A 26,725-nucleotide genomic window follows, 5' to 3' on the forward strand; every position below is an offset into this window, starting at 1 on the left:
CCAAATGCGTCTGTTGGTGCCACTTCGTTTAGCTAAGCTTTGTCAGTTTCCTACTTGTAGACTACCGGTAGTTGTTGTGGATGTGCACTTAGGATCCTTATGAAGAAAACATTGGACATTTACGAATGCTATAATTGCTTAAAGTGTGCATGAACATATCTCTGAATTATTGAGAGAAAAAATGTTTGGAGCAAAATGACTTTGTTATAAGAGTGAATTCCTTAATCTTTATTTTCTTGTTGTTGTATGAAGCACACATTAAAATGAGGCCATAATGGTATTGAATACTTGATTTTTTCTATTATCAGAAGTATTACACACAGTATTTGCTGTTCATGATTATTTTGGCATTTGTATCACCTTGGATTATTGTTATGTCACAGCCCAATTAAAATGAAAAAATTCAACCTTTAAGAAACATATGACCCCTCTCATGTTGCAGGTACTGCCTGTGTGGCTACCAGCTTGGTGGATGGGTGTGGCAACCCAGTGGTACTGGTAGACTGCCCCACCCCTTCCACATCCTCACAACTCTCCCAGGCTGACTTTGAGAACCTCATCACCACGCAGATCTACCAACCAGTGCAGACCAAGAAACCAGGTAATGATGATGATGATAATAATAATAATAATAATAATTGTTTCTTATTTAGTGCTTTTACAAAATACTGATCAGACCCTGATACAACAAATAAAATAAAAAAATTGTTTGGAACGATTCGGGCTTCATTCAGACTAGCAGGATTATGTGGATCAAAACTACAGTAAAATGGTGTGTCATCTGCATGCAGATGATTTCGAAGACCATGGCGTTTGATGATATCTCCAACAGTTCTGATGTACATTGTGAAGAGTTGAGGCTAGATTACCGAGCCCTGAGGAACACCATATCTCAGAATATGAGAATCAGATGATGATGATGATGATGATTATGATGATGGGGATGATGATGAGGAGGAGGATGATGATGATGAGGATGATGATGATGGTGGTGGTGGTGGTCGTGGTGTTGATGCCTGTGATAATGATTAGGAGGAGGAGGAAGACTGATAGGATGATAAGGAGGAGGATGGGTGCGGCAATCCATTCAAACTGGTAGACTGGCATAAACCTTCTTCATCCTCTCAGCTTTCCTAGGCAAATTTCAAGAATGTTATCAACCTCCGGATTAATCTGATGGTGATGATGATTACTAATCTTGACATTTAAAAGAAAACTCCTCATTTTACATCTACAACCATAACTTTCTTATCCCATGTGTTTATTGCATTTGACTCTTTCTTTTTTGCAGAAAAAAAGAGTTCTGGAATGGATAGATATTACAAATACAGTGTCCAACTTTTAAAGTACTCCATTGTTATCAACAAGTCCTAACATGACTTCCACAAATATTTATTATTATTATTATTATGAATATTCAGTATTGTGCCTGGGACCCCTCCCAAGGGAACTGAATCACTGTAACCCTTGGATCTCTCCTCCCGGTATGAGTGATTGGGGATGTGCACGTGGGCCACTACACAGGGGTTCCCCTATACTTGTACCAATAATGTAGTGGGTTCTTAACGTGCATTTGTGAATTTATACTCTGAATTGGACTCTTTTTTATAGGACCAACAGCTCTGATCCAGTTCTTCATCTGGAGGCGTGGCAGTGTGGACCTCGCCCAGCAGCTCCAGCAGGCAGTGGAACACGCCCTCTGTGACACGCTGACAGAGTACTGTGTCCTGACCGCACCCATGGGACACATCCCCGGCGATCAGCTTAGGCCCAGAAGGGAACATCAGATGACATCTCCGCCTTTGTCCCCAACTCTGATTGGTGAGTAATGATGATGGGTGGTTAATATGATAAAGACGATAATGATGATAGTGAAATTTATGATGAGGATGAATATTAGGATCGTGATTATTACAATGATGAAGGATGTGGTAATGATCATGATGATGGTGTTTGGTAATGATAATGCTAAGGATGATTTTGGTGACAGTATTGATGATTTACATAATTTGAAACATGATGATGATAATGGTGGCGATACATCTTCAGCGATCCGCATAGAAAGGTTCAAGGGAAAGTCAGATGAATCACCACCTTTGTCGCCTACCCTGATAGGTGATTGATGATTAGGATGATGGTGATCATAATCGTTGAGGATAAACTAATGATGGTTATACAGTCAAACCTGCTTAAGTAACCACCTGTCTACAAAGACCACTTTTTTTTTCCTAGAAAATCGTTTCCCATTGAAACATGTTAGAAATGAACCTGTCTACAAAGACCACCTGTCTACAAAGACCACTTTTTGTGTTTCCCTTAGTCGCTCGCTATACAAGTTTGACTGTAATTTTAAATGATGAGGATTGTTATGATGATGTTGATCTTAGTATTGTTTCTGCTGATGATGTTGATGTTTATGGTGATATTTTTATGTTGATAATGATCATGCCTACATTTAGCCTGACCTGTCATGATACATAGGTTTGCTGTTGATCACAATTTTTCACAACTCTGTTCATCAAAATAATGATTTGAATTCATCACCAATTCACTTTAGTCATACATGTATATGTATGTGTTTCCCAGCACCAATGTTAACAATTCAGTGCTAATTCATCTGGTATGGTGTTCTGTGTTATATAGTTCGCCCTGATCCAAACCGACACATGTCCAGCGAGTCAAGGAAGAAGCCTATGAGCTCACCAGTCAACATGAAGGTAAGAACACCAATCATTATTACACCAGGGGGATTCAGTGCTTGTGTCAAATGATGGTGTAGAGTGCTATGAATTCACCAATGCCCGTAACACAAATTTTCATTGATTAATCATTATTACACCAGGATAATTCAGTGCTTGTGTCAAATGATGGTGTAGAATGCTATGAATTCACCAATGCCTGTAACACAAATGATGGTGTAGAGTTAACTGATGCCTGTAACACAAACTTTCATTGATTTTAACACCAGTAAGAAAACCTTGACTTTGCACAAGCTCTACATTGAGCAACACTAATGTACAGGTAACTCATAAGCATAACGCATAAGTCGAATATGTTGGGACCCCCCAAAAAATAGTTTGACTTAAGCACAAGTTTTGCATAGTTTTGTCAACAAAATTAATTTGACTTTTGGAAGATTTGACTTGGGCGGGTTTGCAGAGTTAACAGTATTTGATGTTGTTGATGATGTTGAGTGTATTGGATGATCTTGGTTTCAAGTTATCACAAACACCAGATGCAAACACCCACTTACATTGCAGAAATTATTCATCACACTTTTCACATCAAATTTAGTTAAAGAGTTAAAGGATAAATCCAACCTTATTAGACAGTTATTCTACAAAGAAAGCAGAAAGATCAGAGCAGCATAGATTTAGTGATCTCATTTTTAGACATTTCTAAATCTCTTACTATTGGTCCGATTTTTCAAACTTTGCCATTCTGTTTCTCTTAATTTCTGGTTTTGTATAAATAAACTTGTTAGTTAGGTTGGATTGCCCTTTGGGGGTTACACCATATGGATGTCTATATTTCATAAGCACTTCAATGTTCATTTCAACACTTTGTGAGATTGGTAAGGAACTGAAATTAATATCCATTTTGACAAAAGAAGACAACTATTATAGAATTGTATGGTTAGTTTGGGGTTTAATTTATTAATTCATTTGAATTATGAAGTGATAACCTTTATTTGGCTTCATATTGCCTTCTTTCCAAACTTTTAGCATAGGTCAATTCAAAGCGTACATAATTTCAATATTGAAAAAGAAAATATAACAGATATTTTAATGAGAATGTACAAATTAATGGTACAATATCTAAACTAATAAAACTTTCACACCAGTTAAGTTATCCATCAATTACTCATCAAATTTATAATACATTTTAGTTTGAATAGCTTCGTTACAGCATGACCAATAATTGACCTTATATGTCATTCCATAACAAAGTGCATACAATCCAATATTTCATAAATTTGATAAATGAAACATGAATGGTGTGAAAGTATCTCATATTAATTAGTTGATATATCATTATTTGTAGATTTTTATTACGATTTCTATGATATTCTGTATTATTATTGCGGCTTAGTTGCAACTTCTCTCTTCTTTCCTATGCATGGAATATATAGAGTAGTATCTGTATTCTGCAAACATGAATAATGCAGTACTTAGTGCATCATGAATGACTGCTGCTTTGAAAATCATTGGATTTACAATTACACAATTATTTTATTGCAAACATGTATATTCTTAATACATGTATGTTTGTAATTTGTTATGTATTATGCATCGACCATAAGACCCAGCTAGTTACATTTTTCTTATCCTTAATAGTTCACAGATTTGATATGGAATACTATACATGTAGTTCATTCTTGATTGGTGATGCATTTATTACTCTCTTCATCTCCAGATACAGTTGATATGATAATCTTTCCCTATGTGTACTGTATGAATATATGTTAGAATGATCTGATATGAGTTGATGGATTTGATTTTCAGCGATCTATGTCGGTTGGGGAGAGTCCCCAGTTCTTTGGAACCGATATAAAACTCCTTCTCAAGAGAATGCAAAAGGTACAAGGAATGTAATTCTTTTATCAGCATTTCAGCAAGTTTTCTTAAACATTATTCTTTTTTTGTTGTTGACAGGTGGTATTATCGTGGTACAGGGTATATTGGACAAAAATGTGATGTGATAAGAAACAAAAGGAAAATGAATTTTATCGATGAGAACTAGTAGATCGCAGTATTCATAAGAAGTCCTTTGCTTATAATTTCTACTCATTAATCAATGATTGAGAATCATGAGATATCGTTTGAATTGATTGGCTTTACCTCATGCCTTGTGAATATGGAAATTAACATTTATTATACAATGAATGTGAATAATACCCCTCCCCCTTGAAAATGATATTAGTTGCCACATTGACTAATATTTCAATCGTAGATTCCTAATGTCCAGAGCTTTGCTAAAAAATAGTTTGTTTAAACCTCAGCCAGTGCACATATTTTACTGGTAGAAAAAAAAAGCAATACAAAACTAAAGTGCAACTTATGGATAACACATTTTTGCCTAGTACTAATGATAATACCACTTTGTTACAAATTTGAGAATTGCTGCTAGTCTCATTAACAGCTTGCATGTATCACTATTAACACATACTGCAGGAAATGTTATACTAAACCAGTTTCAATGTAGTTTCTGGTGACTGGCAAATGAGTCTATCACTTGCAAGCACATAAGCTACAGCTAGCTGTGTATAATTCGCCTATTGCTTTGGAGCTGAGTATTGTATACACATATTGATAATATTGACAACACGCTGTTGATATGTCATTTTTGAAAAATTCTGCTTCTACATTATGAATTTCAAATCATTTGCAATTTGCAGAGCAGCATTCATTGCAAAATATGTTCAGATTTTTCATCAATTTTTTTTATCATTGTTTTATAGTTTGCCACATATGTGAGATAGTTACATGTACAATATGCTGATGAAAATGTCACTACTATTGTCTAGCAGACTTCTGAGAGGGTTTTCATCGTTTTTCGAAGGATTTTTTTACTTTCTCTTTTTTTATAGATTTCAGAAGGATTACTGTTGAAAACTCTTCAATAATTCCATGATAAAGCAAATGAAAGTTGTAAAGACAAAAGAAAATTTAGACTTTTTAAAAAAAGTTTTTGCCGTTTAACTTAGTTTAACCTTTATCGGTCCATTTAAAATTGTAGCTTCACATGTACAATGTACATGTATTGTATACACTTTTCAAATACAATCGTTTCAACAGCATTTGATATAAAGATGTGTGTAAAAAGGAAATCTAGTATTGTTATTTTTGTAAAGATTTTAATTCGTAGTTAATGATTTTTGTCCTACTTTGTTTCTGTAGGGGTATTTAATCTAATATTTATCATTTATTTTACGCTATCATTTATTATTTATAATTATTACCGTTGTAAATAAAAGTTGGGTTGTAAATTTTAGATTTTTTTTTACACATTGATGATCATAGGTTAGAAACATGTATCTTACGTTAATTGATAATATTGGTTGATACGAATATGAGTGATTGATTAAATGAAATTATTGATTATTTTTAACAGGTTTTTCCTTTTAAATTTACTATAAATCAAATAATTGTATTTCAGGTGCTTCAGTATAATTCACTTCATGTTCTGTAAAATGTCTAATATTCATGCACTTTGCCAGCAGCTTTTTGATCACCAACATATATGTGTTTTTTTTCCTTCTTATTTAAGATGAGAGATTCAACAATTTTGGGCTCTATCTTATAAAAATTCGCAATCAAGCTGTATTGATCATAATTCATCTAGTCAATGCAATGACCCAATCACCTAATTCTGTGTATGAGTTGTGACTTAAGTTGAAATTCAAGTTGAAACTAAGTCACCTTTTTACTTGAAATTCATCTGCATTTCATCGTCAAATCACACTTTAAAGTTAAAGATAAACTCCAGTACTGGTAAAAAAAAAAAAATAATTCTCACAGAATCAAACGAAACTTACACTGAATGTTCAAGATTACAAATAAATGACATGTGCCAAACAATTTTGGAAGAAAATGTATACTGGCTGAGTAATGAGCATAGAAAGACAAGGAAATCAAGGTAGAACCAGCCCCGACACCATGTGTGTTGTCCCATATATAGCTTTCTATGTGAGTGCTTGTTACTTTACCAAGATTCGGTCAAATTTATTATGATTTTGATGACTCCAGAACCTTGCAGTGCACACCAATACTTACATGCTACATGATCAACTGTTTCTGATCCTTTCCACACCTTTTCTTTCACAATGCAATCGCATTACCAGTACTAAAGTTTATCTTTAACTTATGATTTTGTCAATGCTGTTTTTTATAGAATTTGTCACTTTTTTGCACGTGATAATTTTTTTGAGTAACACCTGCATGAAAAAGTTTTCACTGTTTTTATTTCAAGAAATTGTCATGAATTTTATTTCAAGTCCCATGCTCTTGCATATCATCATTTATCTCTTCTTGTTACATGTACAGTTACATGTAACAACTGAATAATTGATACCCCTTGTAAAAAAAAAAATAATTTGAATCTTTTATTTTTTATTCCGGAACTCAAGAATGACTGGTTGAGTTCGGGTCTTTTTTTTTAAATACTTAAAATGTGAGCTTGGTCATGTTGCATTAATAAGAAACATAAATCAGGATAAATTAGTTTTTCACAAACTTAAAAAATTACAAAACTTGATATTCAAAGGGTATGAATAATTTAGTTGTTAACTGTACTTTGTGTATTGTATATTTGCCACCATGGCACTCATTATGGATGTGCATGCAGTGTCATCATAAAAAAATAAAAAATAAAATTGTATCGTACCATGCTTGAAAGTTCAACTTACTTCCCATGCGATTGTTTATCATGCTTATTATTTGAACTATTAAATACATGTAGGTAGCCAATTACGAAATAAAGGTTGGCCTGTTTAATCAATGATTTTGGCAGCAAATCTTAGAATGCTACTTTTAATTTGATAATTAATTTTTTAAACATTAAAAAAGACGGCATAAAATCACATTCATTAGCATCTTTATTTGTTGTATCTCAGATTACTTGATCCATGTCATGAAACTGAATTATTTTGCAAATTAAGAATGTATTGTAAATGTGTATCATGATATTTTAGTCATGCATGAAATTGTTAACATGCTTCCCATCCAATTTGTTTTGATTTGAATGCCAGTTTTACATGGTAGTTGTTTGATCAAGTAAAACGAATGGTTCTTATTGTAGAGGAACGATACATCAGAAATATTTCTGGGCAACGTCACTTGTGCGATTAAAAGATTCCATGTACCCGCAGTTTGAAAAGAGAATCATAGCTATCCTTCATCCTTCATTTGCTGGAAAACAAAATTAAACAGAAAAACAGCATTACTTCAGAAAATGTTATTATTTTGTTCAAAAAGTGTGCTTAATTGCCAAACTATTTTTTATTACATCCTTGTGCATGGACATGTTTGCAATTTTTGAAATAGAGAATTATACCGTTTTCATTACCATGTAAAATTTGATTTAACAAGTTATTACTTCCCCACCCCACCCACCTGGAAAAAAGAAAATAATGATTTTATTATTATCCCTGGTAGCAGCCGGATCTGGAACCCATTTCACAAAGCCTATTTTCATTGACAAATGACACTTATCAGTGACAAATCTGCTGGTAACCAATCAGAAGCAAGGATTTCAGTAGCTTATAACAGCAACTGTCATTTTTCACTGGTAACAACTTTTGTGAAACGCCCCCAGGTTTAATACTGCTTTTCTTGAGGACCCTGCAAATGCATGCAGCTGATTTTTTTGTTGATATTTTGTAGTTGTTGTGAACCACGCCCCCCAACAAAGAAAGAAAATGAGAAAAGCAGGAAACACGTTATGGAATTAGTAGTTATTGTTAGTAATGGATCTGCTATTTACAGCGGTCTCAGTCAGTGACTCCTGGTCTGATCGCCAGCGGAAACGCTCCATCTGCAGAGTGCTCCCCTTCCACTGGCCCCCTGGGGCGGGCAAGGCGTCTTGCAGAGGGGACGTCGCCCCAGCATTCTCCGGCCTCCTCTCGACCTCACACGCCCACCAAACACAAGTTTATCAGAGAGTTTAGTCCAAAGGTATACCGCAAGTGAACCTCATTACCAAAAAGGCCTTTTCAATTTTTTTTTCATGTTCATGAATTTGTACTGAGATAGTGGTTTCATACCTGTAGTAGATGAAAATTATTATTTTTTATTTTTTAATCAAAAGGCTTTTATTATTTTTATGTCTTTACTGCTTTATATACGTAAATAAACATGTAGCCAGTGAATTCATACCTGTAGTTTGATTACATATTATGAGTTTAACTTCAATCTAGGCCGTCGATAAGCCCCCTCAGAGATAGTATCTGCGCATTGCCAGATATCGGTCATTTGTACGAAACTGTAAAACCCATTGAGACGACTGCTGGATACATGCTCATGAAAGTTATACAATCAATATTCATTGATGCACCGGCGGGACAATGTACATGAATGATACACAGGTGGACGTATTCTTTTCAAGAGGGCAAACAAAACAAAAGCACCTCCATCACTTTGGCAGTGATGATTCTAAAGTGCACAAAGTGGGACGTCTCCATGTGTAAAAGATCCGTGGATATCTTGGGGTCATTTGCGCAAGTGCCATCTCTGAAGTGGGCTATTGTATATTTATCTATTCCTCATGTACTCAGCAAGTGCCTTCATATATTGGTTAGATGTAATGTAAATTATGAGTCTAGTCCTCAAATGACCCTTATTCCTTTACATGTACATGTACATGTATGTGGCTTCATGTATATCATTTTGATTAGATGTAAATTGTGAGTTCAGTACCAAAGGCCTTTAATTATATTTGTGTGAAATTCCACAGTAACTAAGCTCCACAGTAGAACCTAACTAAATAGGGATAACTGTAAATAGTAGAGGTGTTATCGTCTAGTGGATACCTGTTCGAATAATGGTTCACATGGATGCGGTTTTGAGTCCCGCTGCAGAACTAATGTCCTTTGGCAAGACATTAATCTACATTTGCCACTCTCCACCTAGATGTTAAATATGTACTGGTAGGAATTAATGCCTAAAATGTTTTTAGCACCGAAGTTGGTTGATATCAAGTCTGTATTGGTTAGATACATGTACTTGTTTTAAAAAATTCCTTTTTTTGTTAATATAGAATTATTATAGAATAGAATTATATCTTTTCTTTGACGATTTTTATCGTACATTGTATATATATATATATATGTTTTGTATATATATATATATATATATATATATGTGTGTGTGTGTAATTATGATGACACAGCAGGCACATTCATACATTCATGTACACGTATATCATACCCAATGTGTACATGTATAATTTACTACGGGGAATGTTTAGAATTCTTTGCATTTGTTTCCTTTTTTTTGGTTTTTTCTAATTTCCCTTTTTCCCCCCATTTTTTCTTTATTTTTTTCTTTGGTTATTTATTTGAAAGTTGTCATAATAGTTTCTCCCTTTTTCTTGAGATATTATACTGCACTTAGTTGGTGATGGCCTTGACTTACATGTAGTTTAGTTCCAGTTCTTCTGGCTTTTTTGCTTGATGCATACTTGTACTTTAAAATATAGTAGCATTTATGTATAGGCAATAACTATAGGGGATACTTTCACTAATATGCTTGGGTAGTTGCATACTTGTACTTTAAAATATAGTAGCATTTATGTATAGGCAATAACTATAGGGGATACTTTCACTAATATGCTTTGGTAGTTGTTATCGCCTGGTTGTTTATGCTTTTTTGCCCAAGCGAGTTGTGGGACTAATTGCGTATCCCAGAATGTGTTCTCCCTGCATTTATATTTTCATTTATATTTTCATTTACGTACATGTTTTTTAACATGTACATGTATTGGCTTTATCTTGTACACTGTTATTGCTTATGTTATTTCCTGTTCATACCAGTTTCATTTTAAAACTCCCTTTTGATTTTGTGGTAAAGTTTTACTTTTTAAGGATTTTTTTTTTAATTCATGGAATTAAAATTGATTTGATTTTAATTTAACTTAAATAAGAATTTGTTGAAGGGTCATTCGCGATTTGCTTTTTATTGCATCATATTTACATGTCCGAACAACGTTAAATGTTCTTTTGGTCAATTCTGTGTATTTCATTGTAATGTGCACACATTCTTAGTATTGGAATCAAAATTACATACAGAAATTACTGATTTGCTGATACAATCCTGAATTTTGTTAGCAGCAATAATAGATAGGGCTCAAAACTAACAGATGCCCAAGACACATGGGTGCCCAAAATATAACTCAGGAACCCCCAAAATGTCAAGAATTTATATAGGGCTCATGAGTACAGAATTTGAAAGTGTTGAATCCGGACCCCCTTTCAAAAAAACTAGTCTGGAGCCCTGACTATTATTATTATTTCTTTATTGCAACCAAAAATTGAGGTTGGATTTCAGATAAAAATATAGAAATAATGTCCAATATATATTGAAAAGGTGGACTACCGGTAGTTGAATTAGACTACCAGGTAGATCAATGTGTTGCTTATACATGAATACACATGAAAAAAACTGTTTAAATCCATAAAAAGATGACTAAATTACAAATCCCTGAAATTAATCTAGGAGACCACCGTGGAAGGCAAGACAAGCTGGCAGATCATCGAGATGGAGCGGAGACAGGAGGAGGAGGCAAGGGAGCGTAGCCGGGAGGCCGAGGAGGGGAAGAGAGGCATCCTACATCCCATGTACTCTGGTCTCGCTCTCCGGTGGTTCCCGTTCATGGAGGAATTGGGTAAGATCTCCTTTTTCTTTACTTTTCATTTCATAAATTTTGTGCGCATTTGTCACGTTGGTACCTGACACAGAATGGCAACCAAGGATGGGAAGGAGAAGAAGAGGAAGGCAGAAGAGAGATGACCTAACATCATACATGGGAACGGCCGCTTGGACTAGGAAAGCTAGAGACCGAAGAGAATGAAAATGTTATGAGGAGGGCTTTTTCCAACGTCTGGATGAAATTTAGCCTGATAGATACCCGCTCTGAGTAACCTACTTGGTTTTGCATACGGTATTTCATTGTTTTTTTATTGTTTTCGTGATTTGTTTCTATTTCTATATTTTGTTTTATTATTCTGTGTGTATATCATAATGTGTATAATATAATTTCTGCTTTTTAAAATGAATTGGAAATTGAATTGAATTGCATATAGAGGGCAATGATAGCATTAGAAATAAGTATAAATCAATTTTATTCAGCCAATCGTGAAAAACAATTTACAATCACATTGGTACTGGTACAATTATAACATGATGACAGGCTATGGACCCCTGAGAAGCAAAGCTTGTAAATGGGTACCGGTATGTGGAGGTGTTAGCACAAAAAACAATTTCAAGTTTATGACAAAGTGAAATCGAAAATTTGCAGAACTACATGTAGATCGTTGATATACCGTATTTGTCGGCGTAAAGGCCGCACCCCCGCATAGGCCGCACCCCCGATTTTGACCAAAAACAAAACAAAAAAAAAAAAAATTGTTTTGTTGTTGTTGTTTTGCTGCCGAAAACCCACGTGTGGAAGGACCTTCATTTAACATCGAGGTGCAGTTAAAGGCGCTGATTTGTGCTTGTAAACTTGTCACAAATAATAGTAACAATGTCGTTTTTAGAAGAATGTGTAAGATCATTAATGTGAATTAAAAACAATAAAGTACCTATGGTACCAGTGGTGTACCTTGTGGTACACCATTTGTTATAGAAAAAAAATTGAGGAACTATTATTATAAACTACATATTGAGATCTATTAGAAAGATTACTTTCAAACCAAGATGACAGTCAAATTTTAGTGTTGTTGTTGTTTCCGAGTGGTGAGTCAACACACTGATTACTGAGCTGGGAGACATTGCCAGGCATAGCGCCATAAATCGAAACTAAAAAAAAAATTAAAAAAAAAACTTTTTTACTCTTTCGCCGCATAGGCCGCACCCCGACTTTTTGATATTTTCTCTTCCAAAAATACTGCGGCCTATACGCCGGCAAATACGGTACTGCATTTTACCTCAAAATTAAAAAGATAATGGCATTCTTGTGAAATAAGAAGGGATTTACACTGGTGAGATCCCCTGCCCTCTGAAATTCATTTGGGCACGCTACCCCCCCCCCCCCCCCCCCCCCCCTTTGAAGTAAAAAATCCCAGATTTTGTTATTCTGGATATCCCTCCATCCTTTTTGTAGATGCGCCCTCTGTCAAGGTTCTGAGCGCCAGACTATCCTGTCGCTTCAGTCTGGGGACATTCCTGCAGGAGTTCCTTGACAAACTTGGTAAGGTGTGTACAGACTGCACCCACAAGCTCTACCAAGCCAGCGGCCAGGAGTTCAAGTCTTATGACCCTCCACCCAGTAAGGTGAGAAATAAAACCCTGTTTACTTATGATAAAATTTGATATTTTGAGGTTTTACATATTTATATTTAATTTACGGTCATAAAACAATAATCAAGGGTTTCTAGCAGAAAAAACAAATATTTCAGTTATATTGCACCAATATTTATTGAATAGCAAAATATTGTTTGATGTCATGAAATTAAAAAATAATAGAAGCAGTAACATCATCAAAATGGCAATACTTACAAATTCTGTACACAGTTTTTATTTGAAACTAGCAATATAATATTATTTCTACCTGTGTATTTTCATTTGTGAAGGAATTCTTTTTTTTTTTTTTTTCAAGAACGATACTGAAATAAATTAAACTGTAAATATCAGGGAGAAGAATAAAAGTGAGGAAATGATGTTATACTCTTTTACAACTGTTCCTAGAGTGTTCCCTCTTTATTATTTCCTGACATGTTTCTTCAACACACAGATCCAGGAGTCTGATGTGCTCAACTACGGGCAGTCGTTACCAGGAGGTGAAGAGACGTTCATTCTGATTGGACGTAATGTCCACCAATGGCGTTACAGCTTAGACTCCAGCTCGCTTGATGAACCTCTTCAACCGCCGAACCTCACCAACCCTAAGAGTGAGTATTTCTTTGATTTGTAAACTTCCTTCTTAGTTATGCTTTATTATATCCAAGTATTTTATGTGTGGAAAAATAGAGGCAGTATCAGAGTAAAATGTTTACTTCTAAAATGACAGCAATGCTCCCTTTTCCATGCTTAGGAAGAAAAAATCCAGTGAAAATGATTGAGAAATGTTGAGAATGGGTGATGGAGAGATATATATGTCTTAATAAACACTCCATTCAGAAATCTAGGGTAATATCATTTAATAATTAAAGATAAAATGTATTCTGTAAACGAGTGATGATATTAGATTTAAATACAGTATATACTTTCAAGTATTAAACATTCACATGATCTATATTGCAAGTTTGTTTTAATTACACATAGATAAACTACAACAAGTGCAAAATATTGATTTCCGAATACTTATGACAACCATCTGACTAAACTTGGTGGTCAGTATAATCATTTTCGATTATCTTTGCTTACAGGTCAAAAGAGTTTCCAGCAGTTTGACCCCCTGGATATATTGTCCTTGGGCAGCAGTGAGCGCAGTGGACTACCTGGTCTGAAGCACCCTCCTCAGTCCATGAGACTAGTCGTACCCAGACAGAGGCTTCTTCTCTTGCATGCCACTAACAAACAGGTCAGTAAGTCTTCAGGTCTTCATCAAATGTAATAGGGTTTATTCACGCACAATGTGCATCATCTCCACTCCCTGGAAGTTTCCCTACCATATGGTCAGCATGAGGGCACATAGGCTTTCATCATCCTATTGTGTATGAAGTGTAAAATCTAGATTAATGCCTTGCCAAAGGACATTAATGCCGTGTCGGGTATCAAACCCATGACCTTTGAATTTCAAGTCAAATGCTTGAACCACTCGAAAACAACACCTCCAACAAAATACATATAATGTTCTCATCTTTTTAATCATCACAGTTGAAGGTGTTCATCTACAACTGGTCCAACGACAAGCTGAGCTCCGTGGACAAGCTCTTCCAACGCCTGGTCATGTGGCACAACACGAGGGCGCACTTCCTCGACTGCTTGGTCAGTCAGAAGATGGGACTCTACCATCACTGTCACTTTGGCTCTAATCAGGTGAGATTCAGCATCCAGTTATGGTCATGCGATTGCATTGTGAAAGAAACGTTGTGGAATCGATCAGAAAAGGTTGATCATCTAGCATCTAGCATCTGCAAGGTTCTGGAATCTTAAAAATGATAAGAAATTTGGCCCATTCTTCGTAAAGTTACAAGCACTATACACAGAAAGATGTATATGGGACTACCCTATATCTCTCACAGACCATGAGAGAAACAAATTTACCAAATATATGAATTAGTAGGCGGTTTCCCGGCAAATTTTTTATCGTCATGTATTAGTCAAAACATATTCTTTCTCATGATTGGTAATGAGAGCTTCCATTTCATTTTTTGAAATTGGGGCGTTTCCAATACTGGTCTTTACCTTTAAAGTCATTGATAATGGATAAAATCATAGCAGTTTGAGATCGAGATTGGCTGTTAATTTTGGGGAAAACTTTATCAAATTTTAGATTTGTTTTGTTTTTTTGGGGGAGAGAAGGAACAGGGGTGTCATGTCATTGTTAAAGAAAGTACTTGTAAATCTCATCTGTGACTATACATCTGATGTAGCGAAGAAGAAGAAGAGTCCAATTCTCAAGCATTGAAGGAGAACAATAATCAACAATCAACAATCATCATCAGTTTATAGAGATCAATAAACATTGATAAGCATCATAATAACGTCAGTAAATCATTTGAACAAACATGTATGTTCTTGTACTCTTTACAGGGTGATAACCCTTTCTCCCGTTCTTTGGAGCCCATCGAGTCGCTCGTGAAGCAGCCCACCCTGCCCTCCAGGGACTTCTCCACCCGCTCCCTCCCTGCCACCACGCGCCCCTCCCACCTGCGCAGGCTGCACCCTGCTCTGCCCCCGTTTGACCAGACGCTCCAGAACACCAGGATCAAGCGCCCTCTCCAGGGCTCGCCGCACAAACTGCTCCACGATCCGGTGTCGAGGAACGCGGCTCAGTTTGGAGAGATGTGCAGGAATACACGCAAGGGTAAGCATACCTGCCAACCTTTACGGTAATCTGGAATATTCTGATTTTCTGGATTTTAGGACCTGAAAATTGGGAATATTCTTATTTTTCAAAATTTGTGTGTTTGCTAAAGCCAAATTATGCTTGTTTTATCATGTGCCGCTTTTTGAGATTTCACGTATTTGGTTGCATTGAATGGCTGCATGATCGAGTAGCGAATTTGTCAGTTACGGCAGGTACAAACGTATGAGTGAGCCCTTCAAGCACCTTTCCTTTCTTTGCGTCATAGCGAATTTGTCAGTGCTAAGTCATAGGTTCTATAAATCTATGCTAAAGAAACATAGTTGTGTATCGTACACAATTATGAACGATAGGCTACAAGGACAACAGGGCCCTGGTACATAAAACATGTAATTAATAACAAATGCTAAATTTCTATGACAAATTTGCCCCTCGGTCAATCAAATAACAGTTATAGAGTACCGAAGCTGTGACGTCATAAAAATCTATTTTTAGAATTTCTCAATTTTTTCTTCATTTTCCGAAAGAACATCAAAAATAATGTCCAAATGTCGAAAACCAATTGAATATGTTAAATATTGGCTGAGATATGACCATCTAAATAAAGATACTCCCCATAGGAACTCAGTGTTATATGCTCTGGCTCCTAATGGTTAGGAGCCAGAGCATATAACACTGAGTTCCCATAGGACATATATTCATTCGGATGGTCATAACTCAGCCAATATTTAACATATTCAATTGGTTTTCTACATTTGGACATTATTTTTGGTGTTCTTTCGGAATATGATGAAAAAATTGAGAAATTCTAAAAATAGATTTTTGATGACGTAACACTTCACCACTCTATTGTGACTCCTTATTAATGACAAGTTTTATGAAACAGGGCCCAGTTCAGTGCCCTGTCCAGGTTGATCAGGAGGGTTTGTGTATTCTTTTGGTCCAAATTCAGTGAAATCTGGTCTTTCACTACCCTGGGTGATTTTGTTTTATGTTTGGGGGGGGGGGGCAAGTGTGCCCATACTTCAAATGCTTCTCATTTGTTTAAGTTGACAAGAAAATACACAATACTGGAATACATATATAATATTAAAAGCTTGATGAGACCGTACATTTTTGCATCTAACTGTTGTGAATTGTATGACAAACATGTACAGCACCTTGTTTATTGATTGTAATAATATGATTTTTTTCTTCTTTTTTTACAGAACTGGAGGTGCAGAAGGACTTAGAGACCCTGTACAAGACATGGGAGATCCTTAAGAGAGGCCCTCGGTCGAGACAGCCGGTCTGTAAGATCAGTGTAAGTTTGTTGAAGATGAGCATACATGTATCTTTAATATCACACCTTCAAATTGGCATTGATTACGCAGTAGTGTAGAAAGCTTTAATCTGTGAGGTAATGTAGTGTGCTCATTCACAATAACGTCATTAGTCATAGAACAACATTACAACATTTGTTTTCTCCTATTTTCAACGCTATAATGATGCTTTTGTAAGAAATTTGGGCAATTGAATAGCACGGTAGGACTTGAAATAAAAAAGAAGCATGGGGAATTTGTATAATTTCCCTACTGACAGAGTGTTGGCTCAGTCAGAAGAGCGTCCGCCTCACAACCGGGAGGTCGTGGGTTCGAACCCCGGCCGCGTCATACCAAAAGACGTTAAAGGATGGGAATTGTTGCTACCTTGTTTGGCGTTCAACAATAAGGGATAGAGCAACGTCGATCTGGCGCTGCTCAGTGGCTGCCGGGCTCACGATCAATTGGGCAAAAAGAATTTCCGTTTCAGCTTAATAAAATTTGGAGTGGACTATTAGGCTATTATTATTATTATTATTATTAATAGACTAATATATTTGTGAATACGTAACCGACTAAAGCGCTTACAGTACGGTACAGTACCTTTACTTGGTCACGAGATTCATTTATGATACTGCACTTTAGGGTGCACACTCTCCACTCCTCTTGGAACACTCCAATCAATTGCAACTTTCTTGCAACGCCCCATATGAAAACTTCTATGTAAATAACAAAAACTCCAAATGTACAATGTAACATTCATCCAAATCTGTTCAGGACTTGATGCTGGACCTGCTCAAACAGCGGTCAAGGCTCGTCCACTACTGTGCCACGCCCCTCCTGCTTGACCCCCACTGGAGGGACCACATGAAGTGCAACATGAGGGGCGGGGCCCAGGAAGACCACCCGGACAAACCTACCAATGAAGCTCCCTGGCACAACGACCTCAAGAACAACATGGTGTCCCAGTATAAGGACTTCCTCAAGTGGCAAGGCTTCATCAGTGTGCATACTTCACCAACGCATAGTCGACAAGTGTGAGTTGGGATGTTTAGAAAGATGGTTTTGTTGAATCACATGAATGTCTCTGGTTGGTTGCTGAAATGTATGCAACAAATCTTGAACAAGAACACCATGGTGTCCTAATATAGGAAATGTTTGAAGTGGCAAGGGTTCATGACTGTACTAACCTCATCCATGCATGCTAGACAAGGGTGAGTTGGGCTTGTAATTGGAAAGATAGTTTGGTATAATAAGTCAATTGCCCCTATACTCAGACATGTACTTGGAAGAAAAATGGGGTCCCATTGCAAAGACTTCTTTTAATGAAAAGGGTTGTGGAGGTGTTGTGGTCCTGTGGATAAGTCACTGGACTGCGGATTGCATGGGTCTTGGTTTGTGTATTATAGCCAACACAAAAAAGCCAACAAAAAGCCAATATTGGTATTGGCTAGAATAAAATGTATAAGACGCTGTCTCGTTTTTCAACGGTTCAAAATAACCGAATATTTGTGGGGCACCACAAATATTAGAAATGGTTATATTTATGGATGATTTTATCATTTAAATTGTCTATTCTTTCAAAATTGACACTCAGTTTTTCATTATCTCACAAAAAAAAATTATTTGCGCAGCGCCCTCTGCAACAAAACTCAACTACCCCTTTAAGTATGTTAGGGGGCTTATTATGTGATGAATTCAGATTACATCATTTTTGCTTTGTACTCTTTTTCAATTTTTGTTCTCGATAGACCCAAGCTTCTGCATAGTCGAGGTAGCTCTGAACAGCAGCACGCCAGACGTCTCAGCGGCCTGAAACGCCCCAGTGAGACCGGAGTAGAAGGTCACCTTCAGATCACCTCGCCAGGGGGTGTCATTCTCATTGAGCTCTCCTTCAAGGTGTGTTAACCTTGACCTTGACTCAAGGTCATGTCAGGATAGTGTAAACACATCTACAGTGAAGAAGAAAAAAAAAATTACTATGAAAAAAACAAAAACCATGTTGAAAAGTAAGACATTTGATTGAATTGTTGGTTTTACCTGACTGCTTAGAAAACATGTGTATGCTTGTAAGCAAGCAATCAGAGGACCAACGGTTTGAAGTCCTCTCCGAGGGACCTGGTAATGAGGATCAATGCCTTACCAAAGGGCACTAGCGCATCGACTTGGTTTCAAACCCGGGATCTCCTGTTTATGAGACCACTGCTCTACCACTGAGCCATCGTGCCTCCAATATGAATGTGATTTACATGTAGATGCATATATTTGTCACAATAATCATGTGTACAATTTATTTGTGATTATGTACCGTATTTGCTGGCGTAAAGGTAAAATCAACGAAATCAACAATCATTTTTGCGGTAAATACAACTATAAACTTTCCGGTAGTTATTTCCTTCAAAATTTTATCAGAATATTCATGAATTTAGAATCAGTTCGTAGAAAAAATAGTTTTCTGCCAGAAAATAACAATGATTTTGTTTGGTCGTGTAGCGTTGCACTTACATGTATTCCCTTGTTTTGTTTCCTTCCATTTTTGTTTTGTCTACGAAATGTCAAATCTAGGGTGTGGCCTTAATGCCGGCAAATTATGGTACTTGTATATTGCTGTAGTCAGCTATCCAGAGTTTTTGAGAAAATATTGTCATGTTCATACACATATGACTGATGCGTTGCTCCTTTTTTGTTGTCTCTTAGCACATCTATTTCTGTGTGAAGCTGTATGCCTTTGAGAGCTCCAGACTACCAGCAGGAAAGACCATCAACAAAGAGGTAGGTCAAAGGTGAAGTAGATAGATCCCAGGGGAGTGTTTCACAAAGACTAAGATCGACTTTAAATTTAAGTTGGACTTGACTATGGCAGGCCATTCGAGCCTCTGGTTGCTCTCACCATTATGATCTTTAGATAATATTTTTTCCTTCAATAATGTAAATTCTGTAGATTTGTGACCATGACTTTTACGTCTATTGAGAGACCGATGCCAGTAAATGGTGAGAGCAAACAGTGGCATGAACGGCCTGCCATAGTTAAGTCAAACTTAAAGTCGATCTTAGGCTTTGTGAAACACCCCCCATGTGGCGTAAGACTTGTTGAAAATCAATTTTCCGACAGGCAGTGGAATGCAGTGATGTTGGAAGCTTCAATATGTCAATTATTGTTACTAGATTTGTGTTGTGGGAGACTGCCTAATTTTTTATCTCGATAATAACTACCCTCACACTTTTTAGTTATTAGGGGGGGGTAAGGTCACCTTTCTTAGGTCCGCCATGGGGGTAATTTTTTTTTTTTTTTAATAATTAAAAAAAAAAAAAAAAAAAAAAAAAAAAAATCCAAAGGGGGGGGGGGGGGGGGGGGGGGGGGGGGGGGGGGGGGGGTTAGGTATTTTTTAGGGGGGTTTACACACATAAAAATACCAAAGGGGGGGGTTTAACCCCCCAAACACCCCCCCCCCCCCCCTGCGTACGCGCCTGATTCCATCTAACAGATACTTTTATGTCAATGCTATTATCGTCATGCCTCCCCCACCAAAAATGCTATCCCCTAGAAATTTATCTCATTGATTGATTTTATTTTATTTCTGCATTTTTCCAAATATAAGAACAGAATAACAAAAAACATATAAACGTAAGGTACATGTCTAATACAAAATATACAAACAATAATAACTTCATGTCAAAATGTTTTTTTTTACAAAACTTAATATTTCTATAACATATTATTATAAATTTAAAGTATTATCCAAACTATCAGTTGAAAAAGTGCAGGAGACAGCAATCATAAGCGAAGCTTGACTAGGATGGCGGCCTCAAAAAAAAAAAATCTTCAGGTAAAACTTAAAATGAAATATTGAATTGTCTGTGGGTCTGTTGTTCTCTCTGTCTCCCTTTGATACCAGAATAACTGTTGAACGGATATCAATTGAATTTGTTTAATCGTGTCCTTTCAGTTGGCGACCCTCTTCACCGACGACTGCGACAAGTACAAGGATCTGATCCACCTACACTCGTCGGCCTACGACTTCCACCTGCGCACCATCCAGTCCTATCTCTTCAATCCCGACATGGGATTCCAGTCCCATTATCACGTCTCCAGCTTCCTGGGGAGTTTCATGAAGTACTACTCGATGCCCCCACACTTCAGACAGAACTACATCAAAAAAGGTACAGTGGTGGCAAGATATCACTTTCTTTTAAAGCCTGTCTGTACCAGTTTGGCCAGGGGGATTAGACCTCCCTGCAAGGTCACTGACAGGTGGTTACATGTATCTCATCAAATCAGCTCTCAATAAACATAAGAAAAAGGGGATCATGGGGGACCAACAGGCACCGATCAGGCATTGTTTGCTATATAGAGGGCGCAAGTAGCTATAAGTAGTCAGTGAGGCTTTAACAGGATGTGTCACCTGACCTGTACATTGTTAGTTTTTGAAGGTTTACATTTCGATCTAGACATAGGAATTCAGTGCCATGATCATTACATGCATGTTTATAGCTTCCTGGGGAGTGTTACAAAGTACTACTCCATGCCCCCACACTCCAGGCAGAACTACATCAAGAAAGGTAAGGCGATAGCAGTGGTGGCAAGATACATGTATTGCTTCCTTTTAAAGCCTCACTGACTACTTATAGCTACTTGCGCCCTCTATAGAGCAAACTATGCCTAATCAGTGACCCGGCATTGGTCCCCCATGGTCCCCTTTTTATGATGTTAATTGAGAGCTGATTGAATGAGATAACCACCTGTCAGTGACCTTGTAGGGAGGTCTAATCCCCCATGGCCAAACTAGTACAGACAGGCTTTAATAGGATGTGTCACTTGTACGTTGTTGAAGGTGTACATTTCGATCAAGACATAGGAATTTAGTGCCATGATCATTACATGTACACCTGGGGAGTTTTACAAAGTACTTCTCCACTCCCTTGCACTCCAGGCAGAACTACATGAAGAAAGGTGAGATGATAACAGTGGTGGAAAGATCATATTTGCCTGAAGAGGGTGTGTCCCTTCTTTGGCCTTGAAGCATTACATGTGAGATAGAAAATAAGAGTGCTGCAGTTTGCAACTGACTTAGAGTGTTTTTAATGATGACAGCTAAATTTGAGTTCTAGTAATAGAATTTGATTTTCTAGAGTTATTCTGATGTGTTTATCAGGCCATGTAGTTCAAGTACCAGTCATGGCACTAATGTTCTTTGGTATGCATGACATTTATCTACATTTGTCACTATCTACTCAGGTGTTGTTAACTCCTTTCATGCTTGAGGCACCACACAGCAACTTAAAGTACCAGAAGCAGGACTCTTTAGGCATCTAGAGCATGTCCCGGGATGGAAATGCACATTATAAAAGTACATGTAGTATTAAATTTTTGTTTTTTTCTTCAAAGACACCATCCAGTTCCTGAGCCTGAACACACCAGCCCCTCAGCTGTATGAATACCTTGTCAACCACCCACCCGCCAGCTGGCGGAAGCTAGTCATGGTCCACCCCTCCTCCACCGCCACGCCCGAGTGTGCAGGAGGACCACCCAGCGACAGACAGGAGCTGCACCACGCCCTGTGCCGCATCCACGGCACCGTCCATCCCCTCTTTCAGGATCGCCAGAGCAACCGCTTCCCAGATGACATCAGCGTGGTGGTGGCGTGGGACGAGGCCGAGTACCGCTGCCAGACGAGGCCCAACTCACCGGCCGTGGGAGGAGCCACAGGGTCGCTGTCGTCGGGCGAGGGTATGGCTGTTTACCACAAGAACATGCTGCAGCTAGAGTTCTACGTCATCGTGACCAATCGCAAGGATATCTATCCACAGAAGACCGTGAAGCCTGTAGTAAGGACCAATGTTCAATTTTTTGTGCTTTTACAGTATTTATAAAGGTGCATAGGGAGAAAGGGAATGTAAGACAACATTTCTGGAAAGAAAAAAAAAAGCTTGAATGCTGTAGGACAGTGTAATACATAAATATACCTCTTGTGAGAAATCCTTTGTTACTGTAACTTTCACTTTATTTTAGCTTTATACTTTGGAAAAGAAATCTCTTTTTTTTTTCTTCATTTTTGTCATGTTGTCATGATGCTGATGGTTGATAAAAAATAATTTCAATAATTGTTGTTATTGTCATTTAATTGAAATATCGTCTGTTCCAATGCTATCATAAATTCCCCTAAATTACCCCCTCTCATTGATATCATCCCGGCCTCCTATCCGACAGAGAACAGACGACCCCTTCCTGCCCAAATCGGCGTTCCTCCAGCGCTGCAGGCTGGGGGAGACGGAGGCCTTTGCGGAGCGGGAGCGCATCTTGGCCATGCTGACCAGTGCTGATATCAACTGCAGGAGGGACTCTCTCTGGGACCAGCTCATGATGTGGGACATGGAAGACATGGACGCCGTGGCAACCACCTCCACCAAGAAGGGCAAGAAGAGGGACAGTGCAGAGGAGGACGATTCACAGGTGAGGAGGATCGACGGACTATACAAAGTGTTGTGTTTCTTCTTGTGGAAATTACTGCATAGCATTTTAGCGATGAAATGTAGCAAGAGATGTTTTACGAAAAACATTGAAATAGGCCCCATTAAAAATTGTAGATTTTTACATGTAGAACTATCAAACCCTTTGTTGTTTCTGTCATGAATTGTTTTTTTTTCACAATTTTATGAAATTTGCCTTTTTCGACAAGCTGGGGTAAAGTTTATTCTAATATGAAAAATACCTGAAAATAGGCCCAATTGAAATTGTTTTGGATTCTTACTCAAAAGATGAACCCCTTGCAGTTTTCTTTAAAGAAGTTTTTTTTCTCTTCTCAAAATGAACTATCCCTCACAGTTTGTGTAAAATTGTGTTTTTCAAATTTTCTTGAAATTTGCCAAGGTTCCCTTTTTCTACAAGCTGGGGTCACATTTACACTAAATGCTGGTTTGATGAAGAAGAAAGAAAACATAAAACTTGCCCCATTAGAAATTTGCTCTGATAAAAGAAAACTTGGACAAGCTTCAGTCCGTTTATTCCTAGTTTGATTGAGAAAAAAATATTAAATTGATCCGATTGAATTTTGTTGTTCTTTGGCTTAAAAATAATGAACTACACGTAACTTCTTCCAGTCTTTTCTAAGACATATTGTATGGGCAAGACTCTTGAAAACACCATTGATGTGTAAAATAAAGTAAAAATCTGTTCTTCATAACCCTTTGCGACCAGACCGCCATGTCCTATCCAGAGTTCAAGGTCCTCCTAGGGTGCGTCCACCACACCCCTCTCACCAACCTGGACCCCTCCCTCAAGCCCCTCCTCACCAACAGCTCGAGCTGGTACACGGAGCTGTTCCGCGCCCTGAGGGCCAGTCGGTACCCCATCATCACCCGGTACGTCACCAGTGAGGACGGCAGGGTCAAGCATCTGGTGCTCCTCCTGGCCGACTCCTGTAACCAGGTGGTTCTCTTCACCATCGACGAGAACACAGCGGTGAGAATTATCTATTGTCGTAGCAATGAATCAAAGATGAAGTCGAGATCTAGGGGGTGTTTCACAAAATTTGTTATCAGTGACAAATGACGGTTTTTGTTATAAGCTACTAAAATCCTATCTTCGGATTGCTTATCAGCAGATCTGTCACTGAGTTTTGTCATTTGTCATTGAAAAAAGGCTTTGTGAAACGGGTCCCTGGTCGTTGGATTGCATTGTGAAAGAAACTGTGGAACCGATTGGAAAAGATTGATCATATGGTGTATACTGTGAGGTTTTGGAATCATCAAAATGATAAGAAATTGGCCCAGTCTTGCCAAAATAAACAACCATGCTCTGTACACAGAAATGTGCATGTAGGACTACACAAACATGTGGCATGAAAGTGTGCTCCATCCTTTTCAGGGGGCACATTTTTTATGATACTCTTCCACACTAACATACAAAAAGGAAATGAAATAGCTCACAAATAATTCCTTGTCTTTTCCAGAACTCAACATTTTCTTTAATTATTTTTATTTGCATCATTGCATACAAATTTATTTTTCTCAGTAATTGCAAGATGCTGTCAAATTAATCTGAAGCTTGTTTGTATTTGTGAATAAGAATGATTTGGATGAAACTTGTAAATCCTGTATTCAGTTGGCATTTCCTTGACAAGGCAACGAGTCATTCTTCCATACCAGTACTCATTCGATGTTCTCTCTTGCTCGTTATTTGGCTTTCTTTTCTCTGTCTCTTTTCATTCTACTACTATTATCTTTTTCTCTCAACATATTTTCTGCCATCTGTTTCTGCCTCCCTGTCTCTCTTTCACTCTCTGTTCCCTCTCTTACTTTCTCCTCGTTTTACTTCCTTCTTTGTACCTTTTCACTTTTGTTTTCTCTGTATATATTTCATTAGGAGTTGGAGATGATCAGCAAGGAACGTCCTGCCATGGTACCCGACGGTGACGGCAACATGACGATCATCTTGGACATTGAGATTCAGAAGTGCATTGAGAACATCATCAACGCCATTGGCTTTCATCTGTGGACAACAGTCTTCTGAGTGAGTTGGTGATGGTGATGGCAACATGACGATCATCTTGGACATTGAGAACATTACCAACGCCATTGGCTTTCATCTTTGGATAATGGTCTTCTGAGGAGCAAGGAGCGTCCTACCGTTGTACCAGATGATGATGGCCACTTGACGATCATCTTGGACATTGAGACTCAGAAGTACATTGAGAACATCATCAATGCCATTGGCGTCAGTTTCATCTTTGGACAACAGTCTTCTGAGTGAGTCGGTTCTTGGGCATTGAGCGTCAGAAGCATAATAGAGGCTATTATCAGCAACATCCGTCGCTGGAAGAGACCTTGTCCATCATCCGTGGACAACTTCCTTCTGAGCTGGATGGATGCTGGACACCAAGGCTTTGAAGCATACAGAGAATGTCATCGGTGGGTTCAACCTCTGGACAAAAGAGTTAAGGTGGCAATAGGACAATCATCCTCTCTGCCGAGACTCGGAAACTACAGTACCAAAGAACATCTTCACTGTCTTGTGAGGTATTGTCAGATTGCTACACGACAATCACCTTTGGACAAAGAGTCTCAGGAGCTCAGAGAGCATCGTCAGTGCAATATTTTGCTTTCTTCTCTGGATAAAATTCTTCTGAGCAAGTCAAGAGGCCTGATACTGGGTCCAGAGGCATAAAGAGGGTGTAATCAACCCTGTTCTGTTTCATGTGGTAATGCATTTCTAAAGCTCCTATCAAGGTCTTTCAGTATATCCTTGCACATTAACAAATAGTCGTAGCCAGGGCACATTGGTGTATTAAAGGGCAGTTATTTTCTTGCCAAAGGGAAGCAAGGGCCTAGCCCGACAAATTATTGAATTTGATCAAGCCTATGAGAACATTTGCCTCTAAGGTTCTTTTTCTTCCCTCTTTATTGTGGCATAGATTTTTCTTTCTTGTTGAAGGAATTTAATTTGCAGTTTCTGATAAGAAAAGGCATTGAAATTATACAGCATTAAAATGTTGATGATAATATAAGCTAGATATATTGCTCCCATATCTATCCCAGAGGATGCTCAAGGCACCTACTAAGTGGTCAATGGTGCTTTGACTGATAAATATATTTAAGTTCTTGCCTATTTGCTTTATAAACATCTCTATTAGCCATTTTTTATCTTCTGAATTGGCAAATAGGTAGATCATTCTATTGATTAAATCTAGAATAACCAAAATATTAAGATCTGCAGGTCTTTCAGATCTTCGCGATGA

General features: G+C 37.7%; 1 protein-coding gene across 1 annotated transcript; it reads left to right on the plus strand.

The window, feature by feature from the left end:
* The first annotated feature begins 4 nt into the window (after nt 1–4).
* On the plus strand, nt 5–25,968 carry LOC115928545 (KICSTOR complex protein SZT2-like). The gene is made up of 21 exons (XM_030995846.1): nt 5–8; nt 416–601; nt 1,612–1,821; nt 2,644–2,717; nt 4,506–4,580; nt 8,487–8,675; nt 11,214–11,382; nt 12,823–12,992; nt 13,453–13,609; nt 14,087–14,241; nt 14,538–14,699; nt 15,417–15,690; nt 16,899–16,993; nt 17,769–18,028; nt 18,743–18,890; nt 19,689–19,763; nt 20,939–21,152; nt 22,378–22,817; nt 23,200–23,442; nt 24,187–24,450; nt 25,354–25,968. Exons 1-21 carry the CDS (start codon nt 5–7, stop codon nt 25,498–25,500), a joined length of 3,711 nt encoding a protein of 1,236 aa, XP_030851706.1. The 3' UTR covers nt 25,501–25,968.
* The last annotated feature ends 757 nt before the right edge of the window (nt 25,969–26,725 follow it).

This window comes from Strongylocentrotus purpuratus, unplaced genomic scaffold (genome assembly GCF_000002235.5).
Source record: "Strongylocentrotus purpuratus isolate Spur 01 unplaced genomic scaffold, Spur_5.0 spur5_scaffold_3, whole genome shotgun sequence".
Taxonomy (NCBI): domain Eukaryota; kingdom Metazoa; phylum Echinodermata; class Echinoidea; order Camarodonta; family Strongylocentrotidae; genus Strongylocentrotus; species Strongylocentrotus purpuratus.

What these genes read in the sequence shown, in the direction of transcription:
- LOC115928545 (XM_030995846.1), top strand. An exon ending in TTTGTCCCCAACTCTGATTG is followed by an intron (nt 1,822 to 2,643) that starts GTGAGTAATGAT and finishes TGTGTTATATAG; the next exon opens with TTCGCCCTGATCCAAACCGA. An exon ending in TCAGAGAGTTTAGTCCAAAG is followed by an intron (nt 8,676 to 11,213) that starts GTATACCGCAAG and finishes AAATTAATCTAG; the next exon opens with GAGACCACCGTGGAAGGCAA.